The sequence below is a fragment of the Lactuca saligna genome, chromosome 8, assembly GCF_052625555.1.
Source record: "Lactuca saligna cultivar CGN05327 chromosome 8, ASM5262555v1, whole genome shotgun sequence".
NCBI lineage: Eukaryota > Viridiplantae > Streptophyta > Magnoliopsida > Asterales > Asteraceae > Lactuca > Lactuca saligna.
In genome coordinates this window covers 25,201,432-25,216,813 of record NC_136424.1, presented here as the reverse complement: position 1 = coordinate 25,216,813, position 15,382 = coordinate 25,201,432, and the positions used below count along the sequence as shown (strand labels likewise).

The 15,382-nt window shown below is 38.4% G+C and overlaps 1 protein-coding gene and 1 long non-coding RNA gene across 4 annotated transcripts; one reads left to right on the top strand and one right to left on the bottom strand.

Annotated features, from left to right (window-relative positions):
- The first annotated feature begins 5,088 nt into the window (after positions 1 to 5,088).
- LOC145008559 (uncharacterized) lies at positions 5,089 to 7,434 on the top strand. Of its 3 annotated transcripts, XR_013663539.1 has the most exons (5): positions 5,089 to 5,419; positions 5,842 to 5,883; positions 6,064 to 6,124; positions 6,202 to 6,315; positions 7,158 to 7,434. It is a non-coding gene; the product is annotated as an uncharacterized LOC145008559 (long non-coding RNA). The 3 variants fall into 3 exon arrangements; XR_013663537.1 differs by having other exon boundaries at positions 6,202 to 7,434; XR_013663538.1 differs by lacking the exon at positions 5,842 to 5,883 and having other exon boundaries at positions 6,202 to 7,434.
- A 2,951-nt stretch (positions 7,435 to 10,385) lies between these two features.
- LOC145009487 (uncharacterized) lies at positions 10,386 to 15,090 on the bottom strand. Its single transcript, XM_078968178.1, has 5 exons — positions 15,051 to 15,090; positions 11,204 to 12,183; positions 10,980 to 11,128; positions 10,771 to 10,872; positions 10,386 to 10,398 (listed from the first exon to the last, which is right to left on the bottom strand). Exons 1-5 carry the CDS (start codon positions 15,088 to 15,090, stop codon positions 10,386 to 10,388), a joined length of 1,284 nt encoding a protein of 427 aa, XP_078824304.1.
- Between the last annotated feature and the right edge of the window lie 292 nt (positions 15,091 to 15,382).

Sequence of the window (15,382 nt, the reverse complement as noted above, 5' to 3'; positions counted from 1 at the left end):
AAGAAGTTTCATGACGAGTTGGGCACTCGCTTGCATTTTAGCACCGCCTTTCACCCGCAGATGGATGGTCAGAGTGAGCCGACCATCCAGACCTTGGAGGACATGTTGTGGGTGTGTGTGTGTTAGATTTCGGTGGTAGCTGGGATACCTATCTTCCCTTGGCTGAGTTCTCATACAACAACAGCTACCACGCGAGTATTGATCGACCACCATTCGAGATGTTGTACGGGCGGAGGTGTAGGACCCCGATATGCTGGGGTGAAGTTGGCCAGAGAGTCATGGGAAGCACCGAGGTGGTGCTCGAGACGACCGAGAGGATCCAGCAGGTTCGCAGCAGGATTCAGACTGCTCAGAGTCGGCAGAAAAGTTACGCCGACAAGCGTCGATCCGACTTGGAGTTCCAAGTCGGGGATATGGTTCTCCTGAAAGTGTCGCCTTGGAAAGGCATCATTTGATTCAGGAAGCGGGGCAAGTTGGGCCCAAGATTCATCGGACCGTTCAGGGTTGTAGCCCGGGTGGGCAAGGTGACGTATAGGCTGGATCTGCCAGCCGAGCTCAGTCAGATCCACAGAACTTTCCATGTTTCTCAGCTGCGGAAGTGCCTAGTGGACGATTCGGCGGTAGTACCGTTGGAGGATATTCAGGTTGATGATAGCTTGAATTACATTGAGCGCCCAGTCGCAATACTCGATAGGAAGTCGAAGGATTTGAGGAACAAGAGGGTAGAACTAGTGAAGGTGCAATGGCAGCACCACAAGGGTTCGGAATGGACTTGGGAGCCGATGGACGAGATGATGGAGCATTACCCTGAGCTGTTTAAGGATTGAGCAGCAGACTTCGAGGACGAAGTCTAAAATAAGTGGGGGAGATTTGTAGCACCTGGTTCCTGGTATGTAAATCTTATTTGAGTATTTACCATTTTAGCCTTGGACTCGGCGAATCATAGGTCCGACTCGCCGAGTAGGGACGAGACCCAGGATACGTTTAAGTTGGCGACTCGGCGAGTCCATATCCTGGACTCGGCGAGTCACCGCTGTTGGATGAAACCCTAAGTTTCAGGGGTTTGCACCCTATTTAAACCTCATATCCGCCCCTTGCTAGCCCCCATTCACCCCAGAGCTCCCAACCCTCGTCCTAAGCTTGTTCCTTGAGAGTTTGAGGCTCTTGTGTGTATTCTTGAAGGTTTTGAGGCAAGAAGGGGAAGAAGATCAAGAGGAAGGAGAGCCATCCAAGCATCATTGTGTTTTTCAGCTGTTTCATTGAGGTATATCTCATTTTCCCCCTGTTTCTATGCTTAAGATTTCATTTAAGACACTCTTGAGCAATTCCCCAAGCTTGTTTGTGCATAATGTTTCGTAATAAGTGGATTGGCCTTTAGATCTATGCAAGATTGAGCTCCAGGAGCTCAGATTTGTTAGCTTTATGGACCCATGTGGCTTGTTCATCCTAGATCTACCCTTTGAGGCATTTTGAACCCTAAAATCCATATTGGTGAATATTTACACGTAAAGTTGGAAACTTTACGTGTGATTCGTGTCTTAAAAGCCCAGATCTATGAATGGCATGGACTGAAATCGAACAAATCGGTGTATTTAAGGGATGCATGGCGACGACTCGGCGAGTCGTTCATGTGACTCGGCGAGTCTGCTCGTGAGTCACCGAATTTGTCCCTTTATGCTGTATCGAGTTTGAGCAGTGAGTCACAGGGTGTGACTCGGTGAGTTGGAAGCTGAACTCACCCATGGTAGGACTCGGCGAGTCATGGCCTAGCTCGGCGAGTCCAAGGCAATCTTCATAGATCAAGAACAGACTCGGCGAGTTGTTCATACAACTCGGCGAGTCTAAGCATGAGTGTTCATCGGATGAAGATGAACTCGACGAGTTGTTCATATAACTCGGCGAGTAGGACGAGGAACTTCAATGTCAGTTTAGAAGAAGAACTCGTCGAGTCATAGCCTAACTCGACGAGTAGAATCAGGGACTCAGGACAATCGTCTGGATAGAGACTCGGCGAGTTGGAGAGCCAACTCGATGAGTCGGGTCAACTGAAAGTGGACTCTGATTTTGACTTAGGGTTAGACCAGGGGTAAAATGGTCATTTTACCCAAAGGACAGTTAGCAGTGTGTGATTGAGTATGTTGTGGGAATTGCAGTCGGAGGAGTTCCGGAGCAGCAGCAGTGGTCAGTCAGTTCCCGATCAGTTCAACAGCTACTTTGAGGTGAGTTGCCTTCCAGTAGTGGTGGGTCTAAGGCCACAATGCCGACCCACCCGTAGGAGATGTGTGATTAGATGATTGTCTTTGTGATATTCATCTAGGGTTGCTAGACTATGTGATATATATGTTATGTGGTAGTAGTAGGGGTGAAATAGTCCCCAGTATCCGGTCGAAAGGACCGAAGGGGAGGCCAGCACCCAGATATGCTAGGCAGTATCCGGTCGAAAGGACCGAAGGGGAGGCTAGCACCCAGATATGCTAGGTAGTATCCGGTCGAGAGGACCGAAGGGGTAGGTCGGGCACAGATATGCCTGACAAATTTACGTATGTTATGTGATTATGTGGTATGTGGTACAGTGGGGGAACTCACTAAGGTTTGTGCTTACGTTTTACAGTTTTGTTTTCAGGTACCTCTTCTTCGAAGGGGAAGGAGCTGGCGCGGTAGCGGCACATCATGCACACACTCTGGTTTCCGCATTTACGAGATTCACTGGGATTTGTACTATGATATTTTGATGGGTTGTATGGTTTAAACATGGTTTATGTTGTGTTGTGGTGTGATCAAACAATGTTTTAATTATTAATGTTTTCTAAAGTAAGGTTTTAAAACGAAATTTTTGGACGTGAAAATTGGGTCGTTACACCTTTCCTTATCTCTTGCAGGTTTTTGACTTTGTCATTTAATCCTTACATGAAATCCCAGCAAAATCTTTCAATGCTAGTCATTTTGCACTATATCAGGTGCTATTCGTCTAAAACGTCCCAAAATTATAGTCTAAAATTTTCGTTTTAAGTTGTTCATAAAAACCATAGATACCATTCATCATCTCATAAAAACATAAGTAATGTATCTCAAATCATCATAAGAAAATAATATATCAAAATCATGTGTCAAAATATCATAGTCTAAACATCCCAGGCTAAACCAATGGTGTGTGCACTACAATCATCCTAAGCTCTTCCCTTTGCTACCGGAAGTACCTGAAATCAAAACTGAAAACTGTAAAACACGAAGCTTAGTGGGTCTCCCCAAACAACCACATACCATACACATAACATATAACATGTAGCTAGGAGATACGACCCCCCCGCCCACGCTCGGCTAACTTCGGATACGGGCCTCGCCCACACTCAGCTATTCCAGAGATACTGGCCTTGCCCACACTCTGCTAACTAGGAGATATGGGCCTCGCCCACACTTAGCTGGCTAGGAGGTACGGGCCTCGCCCACGCTCCACTTTCCGAAAGATATAGGGCCCCAACCACACTCCGCTAACTAAACATACATACAAGTATCACATAGACAACAAATATAACTATGATCTACCAGTTCATAAACATACTCAGATAATACTAAAATACGGGCCCAATCACACTTAGCTACTAAACATAAACAAGTCTAAGATACGGACCCAACCCATACTTAGCTACTAAACATAATAATTCTAAGATACGGGCCCAACCTACACTTAGCTACTCTACACGGGACGACATTGGTTCCTTCGACCCGTTCTTATTGAAGGAAACTCACCTCTCAAGCTGGCTGCTGAAATCTTGTGTGAGGAATCTCTGATGGCTGCTCCAAAGACTCCTCGGCTATCACCATCACAATAATCACTTAATAAAAAAATTATAATCCTTCTAAGGGTAAAATGATAATTTTACCCCTAGCAAAGTCAACATTCTGGGTTGACTCGACTCGTTGAGTTGACCTATCAACTCGCCGAGTTCCATAACTCAAAAATCCTGAAATCGCGATCCAACTCGCCGATTCATCCCCCCGACTCGTCGAGTTCTATCTGGCTACTCATAGTCGCGATTTAGTGAATCAACTCGTCGAGTCATCCTCTGACTCGTTGAGTTCTACCATAATCAGAAACGGGACAAAACGACTCAATCTATGGACTAGACAAGTTCCTCTGTATGTTTCGTCCATCTTAAAGGATTAATCCCCTACTCTTCAGATCCAACCCCCATAGTTCATCTATGTCTAAAACCTTAAGGGTAAAGTTTCCAACTTTACCCACTAATAGTCCTTCTTAATGGGTTTAGCTAAAACCTTAGTTCTTTAGGACATAGATCTTTGTCTAAAATCCATACCACTCCAAACCAAAGCATGAAAATCGAGATCTAGATCCCAAACACCAAATGAACATATAAAGTCTCAGATTTTCCTTCCATGTATGGCCTTTTGGGACTATAAGGCCAAACTAACACCTTATAGCTTTCATGGGGGTTTCAATGGCATAAAGTTTGCACCTTTATGCCATAATAACCCTTAATGATTCCAGATCTGAAGGGATCCTTGCTTGGGACGTCCATATCCCAAGGGTCAAGCTTCTTGGACCTAAAACCTAATAAAGTGGAAATAAGGAGATCTAATAAGCCAATAGACAAGTTAGAGGCTTGATTACTAGAAGGTGAAGGGAATGAGATGTTGCTTCTAGATCTACAGTCTTATCTTGGAGTTCTCTAGTTTCCTCTTCTTCTATAAGCTTCAAATCACATAAGATCACTCAAAAATGGCTCACACACTCACACAATGCTTTAGGGTTTCGTGGGTTGGGTTTTGGGACTTGAAGGCTGGAAATGAGGCCACAAGGTGGGGTAAGATGCTTAAATACGGTGCAAAACCCTAAAATTAGGATTTCACTCTGGCAGACCTACTCGCCGAGTTAAATACGACAGACCTACTCGCCGAGTTGAGGGCTCTCAACTTGATGAGTCTAGGGCTCTCAACTCATCGAGTAGATTGCTTAAAATCCCACGACCAATCTCGTTTCTACTTGATGAGTCTGGGGATTCCAACTCGTCGAGTAGCTCTACAAAAATGAATAAATTATAATTAAATGCCTACCAGAATCGGGCTTTGCATCGTCTCTCGTATTTTCTCTTCAAAAACTAACGGCATCTCCATCATCTGTTAACAAAACCACCACCACTACTCCTATCCCCTCTTTTCCCTAACCTGCAACCTCCATTAACGCTAAGTATTATAGAAAATTAAGGAATTAAATTAGTCAAAGTTAGACTCAATATTCCTGTATTTCCAGCAAATTTAATCGGCAAACTGGATAAACTCTATATAGCATCTCTTTGCGTAAGAACCATATATGAGTCACGATCAATAATCACCCACTTAAATCACAAATGATTTTTGCAGAGAAAGAGGTGGTGGAGGGAAGAAAGAATCAACAGGGGAGGTATTCTTATTATTATTATTTTTTTTTTTCATTTTTTCTGATTTTATTTTGTTTTGTATGTTATCGATGTTCACAATCTCGCTTTTGAGAGTTAGGGCTTCTTATGCTACTAAGGTTTAATGATTGCGATTTTCAATTTGTCACCACTATTAGTCGATTACTTTCTTTCTATTCTTTTCCTCTGTTCCAGTCACCACCGTCTTTCTATCCTCCCATTTTTTTGTTACAGTTTCATGATTTCACCTTTTTTTTAGTTTTCTTCATTGTCAATCTTTTTTCCTAGAGATATCCCCACATACCCCTCCCGAACAACATGGACTTTAAAGAAGATTAGGGTTCATTTTTTGTTTGGTTTTTATTTGCTTTTTGTTTAACTTTTTATTGGTGCTTGATCACAAATGATTTAATCACATGGGATGCAGATTCATTTAAAATAGATGAAGATAATGAAGGCTCGATTTTTTGTAAGCTTTTTGTTTGTTTTTAGTAATCAGTTTAATTTTGTTACTCTTATAAGCAACTATTGCTAATGAACCATAATATTAATCACTTTTTGCTACAAAGCATTCTTAAATTTCATTTCTTTTGATCTAAATGTCACATGAACATGATCTTGACTAAAGGTGCATTTTTGGGTTTTTCAGATGTTGAGGAAGATCCTAGGTTGTGTATGGTGGTGGGAGAAAACAAAACAACCTAAGATAGGTGAAAACGGTTCCCTGTCTCATTCTAAGATCTTAACTTTTCTTCTCCTAATCTTATTTTAAGTTCTCATTATCCAGCCCTCATTTGAGAATGTGGATGTCATCCTTCTTTTTGTTTTTGGGTCTTTGAAGAAAAGACGCCTTCAACCAACCACGCACAAACATGGATATCACCACTGGAAAGTAATATTGGTATTTCTTTTATCTATTACATTAAACTTTTTTTAGGTATCTTTTTCTTTTGTTTACTTGGTTTTTATTGATCTACGATAATACATCTGATTGTTGGATTAGGGCTAATGCTTCATATGATGTTTTATAGCTCAACATTATAGGTTGTTTTTGTTAGTTTGATGAAATGCTATGTCACAAAGTTACACATAAGGTAATGTCAATGTACAACTCAATATGCACTTGCTATAAAAAGGACCTAGTTACCTCTGATCATAAGTATTTTTGTGTACTTTAAACATGGAAAGTAATATTGCTTGATGGGCATAACATCGGAGGCTATATTAATCCCAACACCTTTGGTTTGTTGAGTTATTATTATTAAAATACTATATGATTTTATGATAGAATGTTAGAATGGAAAATATATGTTTTTATTGAATTTTGTTAGTTAGAGACCCTTTCCAAAGAAATTTGAGTATCTATGATCTATGAGGCTCCATCACAAATGCCAATCATGTAAGGTGAGATTTATGGTTTAGGAAACTCATCAGATGGAGATGTGGTGAGAAGTACTTCCCAGGTAAAGTTATAACTCTTCTTTTAATTAACAATCTACTTTTTTTGTTTCTTTTTTCATGGTTAAGACTTGTATCAAGACACCTTTGGAGTAGTTTTATAAGTTGTTTGGTCGATTTTTCCCTTATTCTTTTGTTGCCGCTCAACCTTGTTTATATTGCTATGTGGGTTGATTTTGCCCTTGGATCTTATACATGCTATTGACTAATATTGGTGTAGGGAGGTACTGTGTATGTAGTGTTTAATCTGTTGTGTTGTTTTTTAAGATGCATCCTTTTGTGCAGGTGCATTTTGGGGGTGGAGGGTCAATGTGATTACATTGATAAACGTATAATTGTAAATCAATTTCACAACAATCCCTTAGAACATGTAAATATGTTGATGAAAATAAAAATAAGTTAGATGCCAAATTATACTTTTTTTTTTTTTTTTTTTTTCATTTTTATGACTTTTAACTTTTATGTGTTATCAAATGCAAATATGTTGTTGAAAATGTTAATATTTTGTTGTCAAAATGTTGCGGAAAAGGGTAATATGATGCTGTTAAAATGCTTTTTTTTTTTTTTTTTTTTTTTGCCATTTTGAAGTCGTATGTATAATGTATAGGTTTTTTATCCATAAAGGTAAAACATAAAATAAGTCAAATAATAGATCAACTTTCCGATTAACATTTCATTTGAGTAGTCGATTTGAGATTGACATTGTGATGTTTATTCTAATTTGTCTATTGCCAAACTACTAAATCTAAAACATATTTCAAATTAACATATTTATTTAATACACTAATGAAAGGTCTTTTTACACGTTTCAATAAATAAACACGGTCTTTTCTTATTTAGCCCGTTAAGATGTTATGTATGTATTAAGTAAACATCCAACAACTTCCCACCATACTAAAGTTTCTCCAATGAGCATTACAGAAGCATAGATAGCCTTGTCTTCATCATCCACATGAGAAACACGAAATACTTTCTCGGTGTTCTGAATCCAAGTTAGAACAATTATAGGATTAAGGACACCAGAAAACTCTGTAGCACCACTACTCTTGAAATCTTTGAACGAGGGACGCTTCACCTTTCCGCTTGAAGATTCTCCAGTGATTTTCTCTTTTCCTTTATCATCATTCTTTTTGTGTTCTTTGAGAGTCTATCGAATAACACCGGTAAGTTTACCTAAAAGTCGCTCCTCACGAGGAGATACTGGAGTATTCACTTCCTCAGGTTGAGGATCTCCACCAACATCAGGGGTATGGCTACTTACTTGTTCAGCCATTGATCTGAAATACGGAGTAAGATAGTATTTTAGAATATTAGTGTTTACTATTACCTAATACTTTTACTTATATATTTCCTATGGTTTGTATCCCTATACTTACAATGATTAAGTTCATATATTGAACTTCCTATAGTTTAAGTCTAAATACCAATCCGTGGAATTTAGTTCGCTTAAACTACTGCTCTGATATCATGGTTGAAAGACCCTAACTTTCGTATTTTTGAAAGACCCAAACTTTCGTACTTCACAATATCATTACTCCAAAACATGCTATTTGCATATTTATAAAAACAATATTTTACATTGATAAAAAGGGAATTACAAACTATTGGATACAAACCTTCTATTACAAAGTGTTATATATATATATATATATATATATATATATATATATATATATATATATATATATATATATATATATATATATATTACATAACTACTAAGGATATTGTAATTTATACAAACATAAACTGTAGTACAAAAGTACAATTACAAACTATTCTATATCTTTCAATAGTATGTAAACATACTAGTTACTTATCACCTGCAATTGTTAAACATTAATAGGGTAAGCGGTGACGCTTAGTGAGTTCAAAAATAGATACAATATAATGTTATGTCATATATATACTTCAATGTGGCAAAAGCAAAGAGGAACAACAAGATGTATGTGAGATCATGTGACAAGCGTTCACATCAATCAAAGACTTTATTCAAAGATATACTTTTCAATTCTTGATATACATCAATAAAGCTTTGGCCCAAATGGCATAGAAGACATGCAATTTTTGATTAACATCTTGTTAGATTTTAGGCTTATAGTCCTGTCTAACCATTTGCCAATGCTATAGAATAGAAGTCATTCTCTTACGGAGATATGCTCTACATGGCCAGAGGCTACGTACCAGTACCAATGTGAATCTAAGTCCTTTCACTGATCACATGGTCAAAGGTATTACAATTGCTATAAACATAGCAAATAACACGAGAAAATAACTCAGAATAATAATACTTAAAAGCACATAGCACATATAACACATAACATACAATTGTTCCTATATATTGAACTCACCTTAAGTTAACCGGGGGTTAAAATAGTAATTTGGACAACACTTCGGCTTTAAATATGTCTTTCTATGTTGAAAACCGGGAGCTTAATTGAAAACCGGGCTCTGCGAAGGTAGGGCTTCAAAACCGAAAAGATAAAATTTTCGGGCTTCTCGGGGGTCTCGGGGCGTGTTTCGGGTGCTAAAATTGATACCGGAGCTTCGGGAAAAGTCAAAATAGTGAAAATATGGAAAGAGGGGTTAAAATTGTCAAATTTCCAAAGTTAGTCGGAAGGTCTCGCAGCCCCCTTTATATAGGCCCGAGGTTTGGAGTCGGTTTAGGAGGGAAGCAAGCAGTGAAGCAGCTCGGTGGCGTCAGTAGCGAGGGGCAGGTGGCGCGAGAAATGAAGGCCACGAGGCCTGCTGCGAGGCGGGTAAGCGAGACGTGGAGGGGCGAGATCCGGACACCGCAGCGAGGCGCGTCGGAAGCTGATTGGTTCGCACTTCGGTCGAATCGGAAGGGAACACGCGTCGGTCTTGGTTTGGGCCACGTCTCCGATGACGCTGATGCTTCGTGCGAGTGACGTGTCCGAACACTATTCATGCGAATTTCTTCGGTTTCGGGCCCCGAACTTCTAAAATCCATAACTTTTGCATACGAGCTCTGTTTTTGACGATCTTTATATGCACGCGTAGCTAAAATTACGCTATACAACTTTTGTTTAGACTTCGTCGGCTAATTTAGAGTTTATTTTTAATATTATTATTTTTAACAGACCGGGACAGGAAAATCCTTTAAAAATTCATAACTTCTTCATCCGACATCCGTTTTCGTCAGACTTTTTACCGTTGTACTACAAATGATGAGACCTTAGATTCTCGTTTAGGATGTATCGGTAAAATATCGCTCGATCTAAAATTCGAGTTTTTAGCTGTCTAGTGCTAAGTTGAAACTTCGAAAAATCATAACTTCCTCATACGAAGCCAGATTTTGACGTTATTTATATCAAATTTCTCGGTTTAACGAATACTACGACTTTCATTTAGATTACTAAGGCTAAAAAGTATTTTATCAAAAACTCACTTTTTACGTCATTCGGTGTCGTGCCGATTTTATCGCGGATCTTCGGTTGGTCATAACTTCTTCGTTATAACTCGGATTTCGACGAGGTTTTCGCCTACTAGTTTCTAACGACATTCTCTAAAACATCAAATAATGAAATTTTACTTATTTAAAATTTTTATATTTTCACTAAATTTTACTATTTGGTTTTTAATTGGAATCTCATAAGACTTCCAATATTTTCTGAGTGATTGTAAACATAGTTTTACTTCATTTCTAGTAAAAACCATCTGTTAGAACTCAGCACTCAATTTTACATAATATTTCACAATTTTATTCATTACAAAACACGATTTCAAAACGTGTATGTTACAATAATGGAGTACAATAAAAGTATATATACCTTAGATGTTTCCTCTTGTCCACTATTTTCCTTCTAATAGATGGACATATGGCTAGATTCCATTTCTGCCCCTTCAATCTTTTAAATACATCCTATCCATCACAAACCTCCTAATTTCCTCTAACATTGTTATAATCAGATTTTTCCTAGCATCCACAATTGCAACATTAAATGATTCACAAATACCATTCTCAATGGCATCACAACACCTGTCCAATACAAAAAAGCCCTAGACCAAGATTTTGGATCTCTTTCCATCAAGTGATCATATGCTTGTATATCAATCACCCTAATCTCTATCATTATACCTTCAAACCTTTGCACAGTTGTGGCCTTTGCAGCTCTCCAAAAAAGCTTCCTATATTCAGCACCCGTAAATTTTTTCTTGAAATTAGCATGGATGTGCCTAGCACATTGCCTATGCTCAACATCTGGTACTCTTTTTTTAACAGCCTCAGTAAGACCCTAAACATGCAAGATAAGCAAAACATTAAGATAAATAAAACAGTAACCAATTAAAATAACAGTTAGGATAAATACCTTGTGTTGGTCAAAAAGTAAGGTTAATCCTGCCCCATTTCCCATGTCAATGTCCTTAAGTAGTAATTTTAGAAACCACTTCCAAGTTTCTTTGTTCTCAACTGCAACTACTGCCCACGCAATGGGGTAAAGATGGTTGTTAGCGTATCTTCCTACAGCTGAAAGAAGCTCACCTCTGCAAATACCTTTTAAAAAGCAACCATCTACACCTATAACCCTCCTGCATCCTTCAATCCAACCATCCTCTACACCTTTGATACAAACATACATCCTAGAAAAATAAACTGTGGAATCAGGTATTGTATCCGTCTCAATTTTCACTTTTGACCCTGGATTAGCTCTTAATATCCCAGCTCCATAACTCCATAACTTTTCATAATGTGTGTTCAAACTGCCTTCGATCTCATTAAGTGCAAACTTCTTTGCATTCCTGCATTGTCCAACACTAACCTTCACATTGAAATTTTCCCTAACTTTATCCCTCATTTCCCTGCAACTCATTTTGGGATTTTCTAAAATATCATTAACAAAATGTTTCCCTATCCATGAGTAAGTAACAACTGACCAAAACTTGAAGGTTCTAGCACAATTAGTCTCATTAATTAAGGACTTGATTTGGAATGATTTTTCACTGCTCATCCAAGTAGCCCATAGTCTAAAAGGGTATGTTGCCTTTCCTTCACTAGTTTTACAACACCTAACTAACAACCTAGTTTTATCATTTTTTTTGTACCAAAGGTTAAAAACGTTTGCTATTGCATAGTTTGAGACAAGTTGTTTAAGTTCTTGAGGGTTACAAAACCTCATACCAAGGATGAGTTGCATTGTATCCCATTTCTGAGTTGTGTCATGAAAAGGATAAATTGGGGCTTGTTTGGTTCCATTATTTGAATCATTATCACAACTAGGAAATTCGATGCCTTGTAAACATGGAACAATGATAACAAATGTGAACCAACAATTTGAAAGCACGTAAGATGCTTATTTCCAATAAAAAGAAAATTCAATCAAAAACTTCATGCAAGCACTGCAAATAGTCAACAAAGAATTGGAAACCCTAGAAATCCTAGTTTAAGTCCATTCTGGACTAGGATTTCCTTATTGGACCCAATGGGCCAATAAGCTTCCAATTTGACTATCTTGAACCTAGAACTCTCAAATGGGCCCTAATTGGACTCATATACATGAACCATAATACTTTTGGGCCTTAGGAGCCCAAAATATACTATGTTAACTTAAAAGGGCCTTAATGGGTCACAATCAATTTAATTTAGCCCTAATAGGTTATAAAAATCATATTTTTATTTATTTGGGCCAAAAATCACCTAACTTAACCATAAAATGGGCTTAATCATTCAAAGCCCAAAAATCCTCTCTTTCCCTCTCCATTTTCGGCCCAAGCCCACAAAGAAAGAAAGAGTTGACTTTGTGGTGCTAACTCATTTCTATCTAGTGGACTTCCATGCAAGCTTTCATACTTCCATGCAACAATCCCATCACCCTCTCTCTTCTTCTCCCTTTCTTCCTCTCGATCGAACCCAAACAAACACACATACACACACACACACTTCACTCAAAAATTCTTTCAAGAAACTCTCTCCATTTATCTCCAAATTTTCGAGATCTAAGAGGCTTTCAAAGAGATTATTCCACAAAAATCATCATCCAAGGTAAGTTGATGTTTTATCCATGATTTAACTCACTTCTTTTCATCAAAAATCATCTCTTAATCCATTCAAATTCATAATCTTGCATCTTAGAACACACTAAGTTCGAGATCCATCCAAGAAACTTGCTAGGGCCGAAAATAGCACCAAACTTCTCCCAATCTTCTTCAAAACCGAAACTACAACTCAAGGTGAGTTTCATACCCCTTTCTTTTCGGGTTTCATGAGTTTTATGGTGTAAATACAAGAAAATGTGTAGATCTATGTGTATGTGTATGCTATGTGTGATTTTATGCATGTCTGTGTGTGATTTCACGTGTTTTTGTGATGAATATGTTAACAAAAGGGGTGTAAACCCGAGATCTATGACATGAGAAAGGAAACAAACAAAATCTAAGCTATTTTACACCAAACAAGTCAAGAAATGATAGCTTATAAGGTTATGATGAACATATTCTAACATAAAACCCATTTTAGGGTTTAAATTGTCAATGAAGTTCTTCAACCATATTGCCTCTTTTGACGCCAATGAAGTTCTTCAACCATATTGCCTCTTTTGACGCTACGCTTGCTGCAATGTACTGTGATTCACACGTTGAATCAGCTACAGTTTCCTGTTTGGAACTTTTCCAAGTAATCGCTCCTCCATTAAGGGTAAATACCCATCCTGACTGCGAACAGTAGTTGTTCCTGTCAGTCTGGAAAATGGCGTTACTATACCCTCGCACCTTTAAGTCATCACTCCCTCCGAGGACTAGAAACCATTCCTTGGTCCTCCGAATGTACTTAAGGATGTTCTTAACCGCAACCAATGCACTCTTCCAGGATTCCCTTGAAATCTACTGACCATGCTCAAAGCAAAGGCCACATCAGGATGAGTATAAGTCATAGCATACATGATTGAGCCAACTGCGGAAGCGTAATGTACTCAGCTCATATCAGCTATTTCGGCTTCGGTACTCGGACTCTGAGTTTTACTCAACTTTGTATTACTTTGTATCGTTAGTTCTCCCTTCTTCAAGTTTTCCATACTAAAACATTTTAGTACCTTATCTAAGTAAGTATTCTAACTAAGTCATATTGGTCTCTTACTTCTTTCTCTCACTATCCTTATTCCCAATATATAGGAATCCTCTCCGAGGTCCTTCATAGCGAAGCACTTCCCGAGCCAGGATTTTACCTCCTGCAGAGTCGGGATGTCGTTTCCTATGAGCAGTATGTCATCGATATACAAAACGACAAAGGTAACTATGCTCCCACTAGCTTTGACATAAATATTAAGTATTTGTTATAAAATACGTGTTATGTGTTTATATATTGTTGTTTATTTGAGATGAGTGTGGGATGGATGTTTTATATAGTTTTTAAATGAGTTAAATTGTATATGTATTTTATATCTACAAATATGTTGGGTAGAACATGGGTTGATAAGATAGTTGGTATGTGATAAAACGATGAGGTATGAAAGATGATTAAGAATGATATTGGCAGATGCACCAATTAGAGAATATCATAATACTAGCAGATGCGTTTAAGAATAATATTGGTAGATGCACCAAGTAGTGAATGTCGTAATCATGGTAGATGCGCTTATAGGATAATCCTGACAGATGCGCTTATAGGATAATGTCGGCAGATGCGCCTAAAAGAGAATGTCATAAACCTGGCAGTCGCGCCTCATAGTGTATGACGTCCCGATTACTCTGATTTTATAAAACAAAACATAAACAAATCGGTCTTTTCTGGCCGTGAAAATGGGGATGTCACACACACACACACACACACACACACATATATATATATATATATATATATATATATATATATATACCTTAAAAAACATTTACAGGATTTTGATGAATTTTAAGAGGTACAACTCTTAAAACAACATTTACAACAAATTTATGCCTTCCTAAAAATCATATCTTATCCACATAATTTAAGCAGTACAAAATGTTAAACACAATATACAAATATATAATGCTTGATAACCACCTTAACACTCGCAACGGTATCTTATCTTGACCCAACCTTCTTTATCATTTGAATTCCCACTTGAAACTGAGTCAAATCCGCTTAACATGCACTTAAAATAAGGAGCCTCCCAACTATAGGATCTCATTTAAAGACCATCCTTTTTCATGCTCTTCCATCTCTAGAAACACTAGCCCAGAAAATACATGCCGCCTCCATCATCTCCACTGGATCACGATTTACCATCGCCTATCGCCTTTATACACCATCATCCTCACCATCTCTTCATATACTACCATCACCACTTTCACCCAACTTTATCACCCCAAATACATGACGCCACGCCCGCACTACCATATCACACCTCATACCTCTGGTAGCCACCGACCAATCATAATTGCACAATAACGAGTGAAAACCTTACAAAAATTCCACCACACCACCGCGCTTTTATTCTTCCTTCATTGTCTTTGTCTCTATCAAACACCCATACTCAACTTCTCTTGTCGATGTCTCTCCCTAAAAACCATCGTTGCTA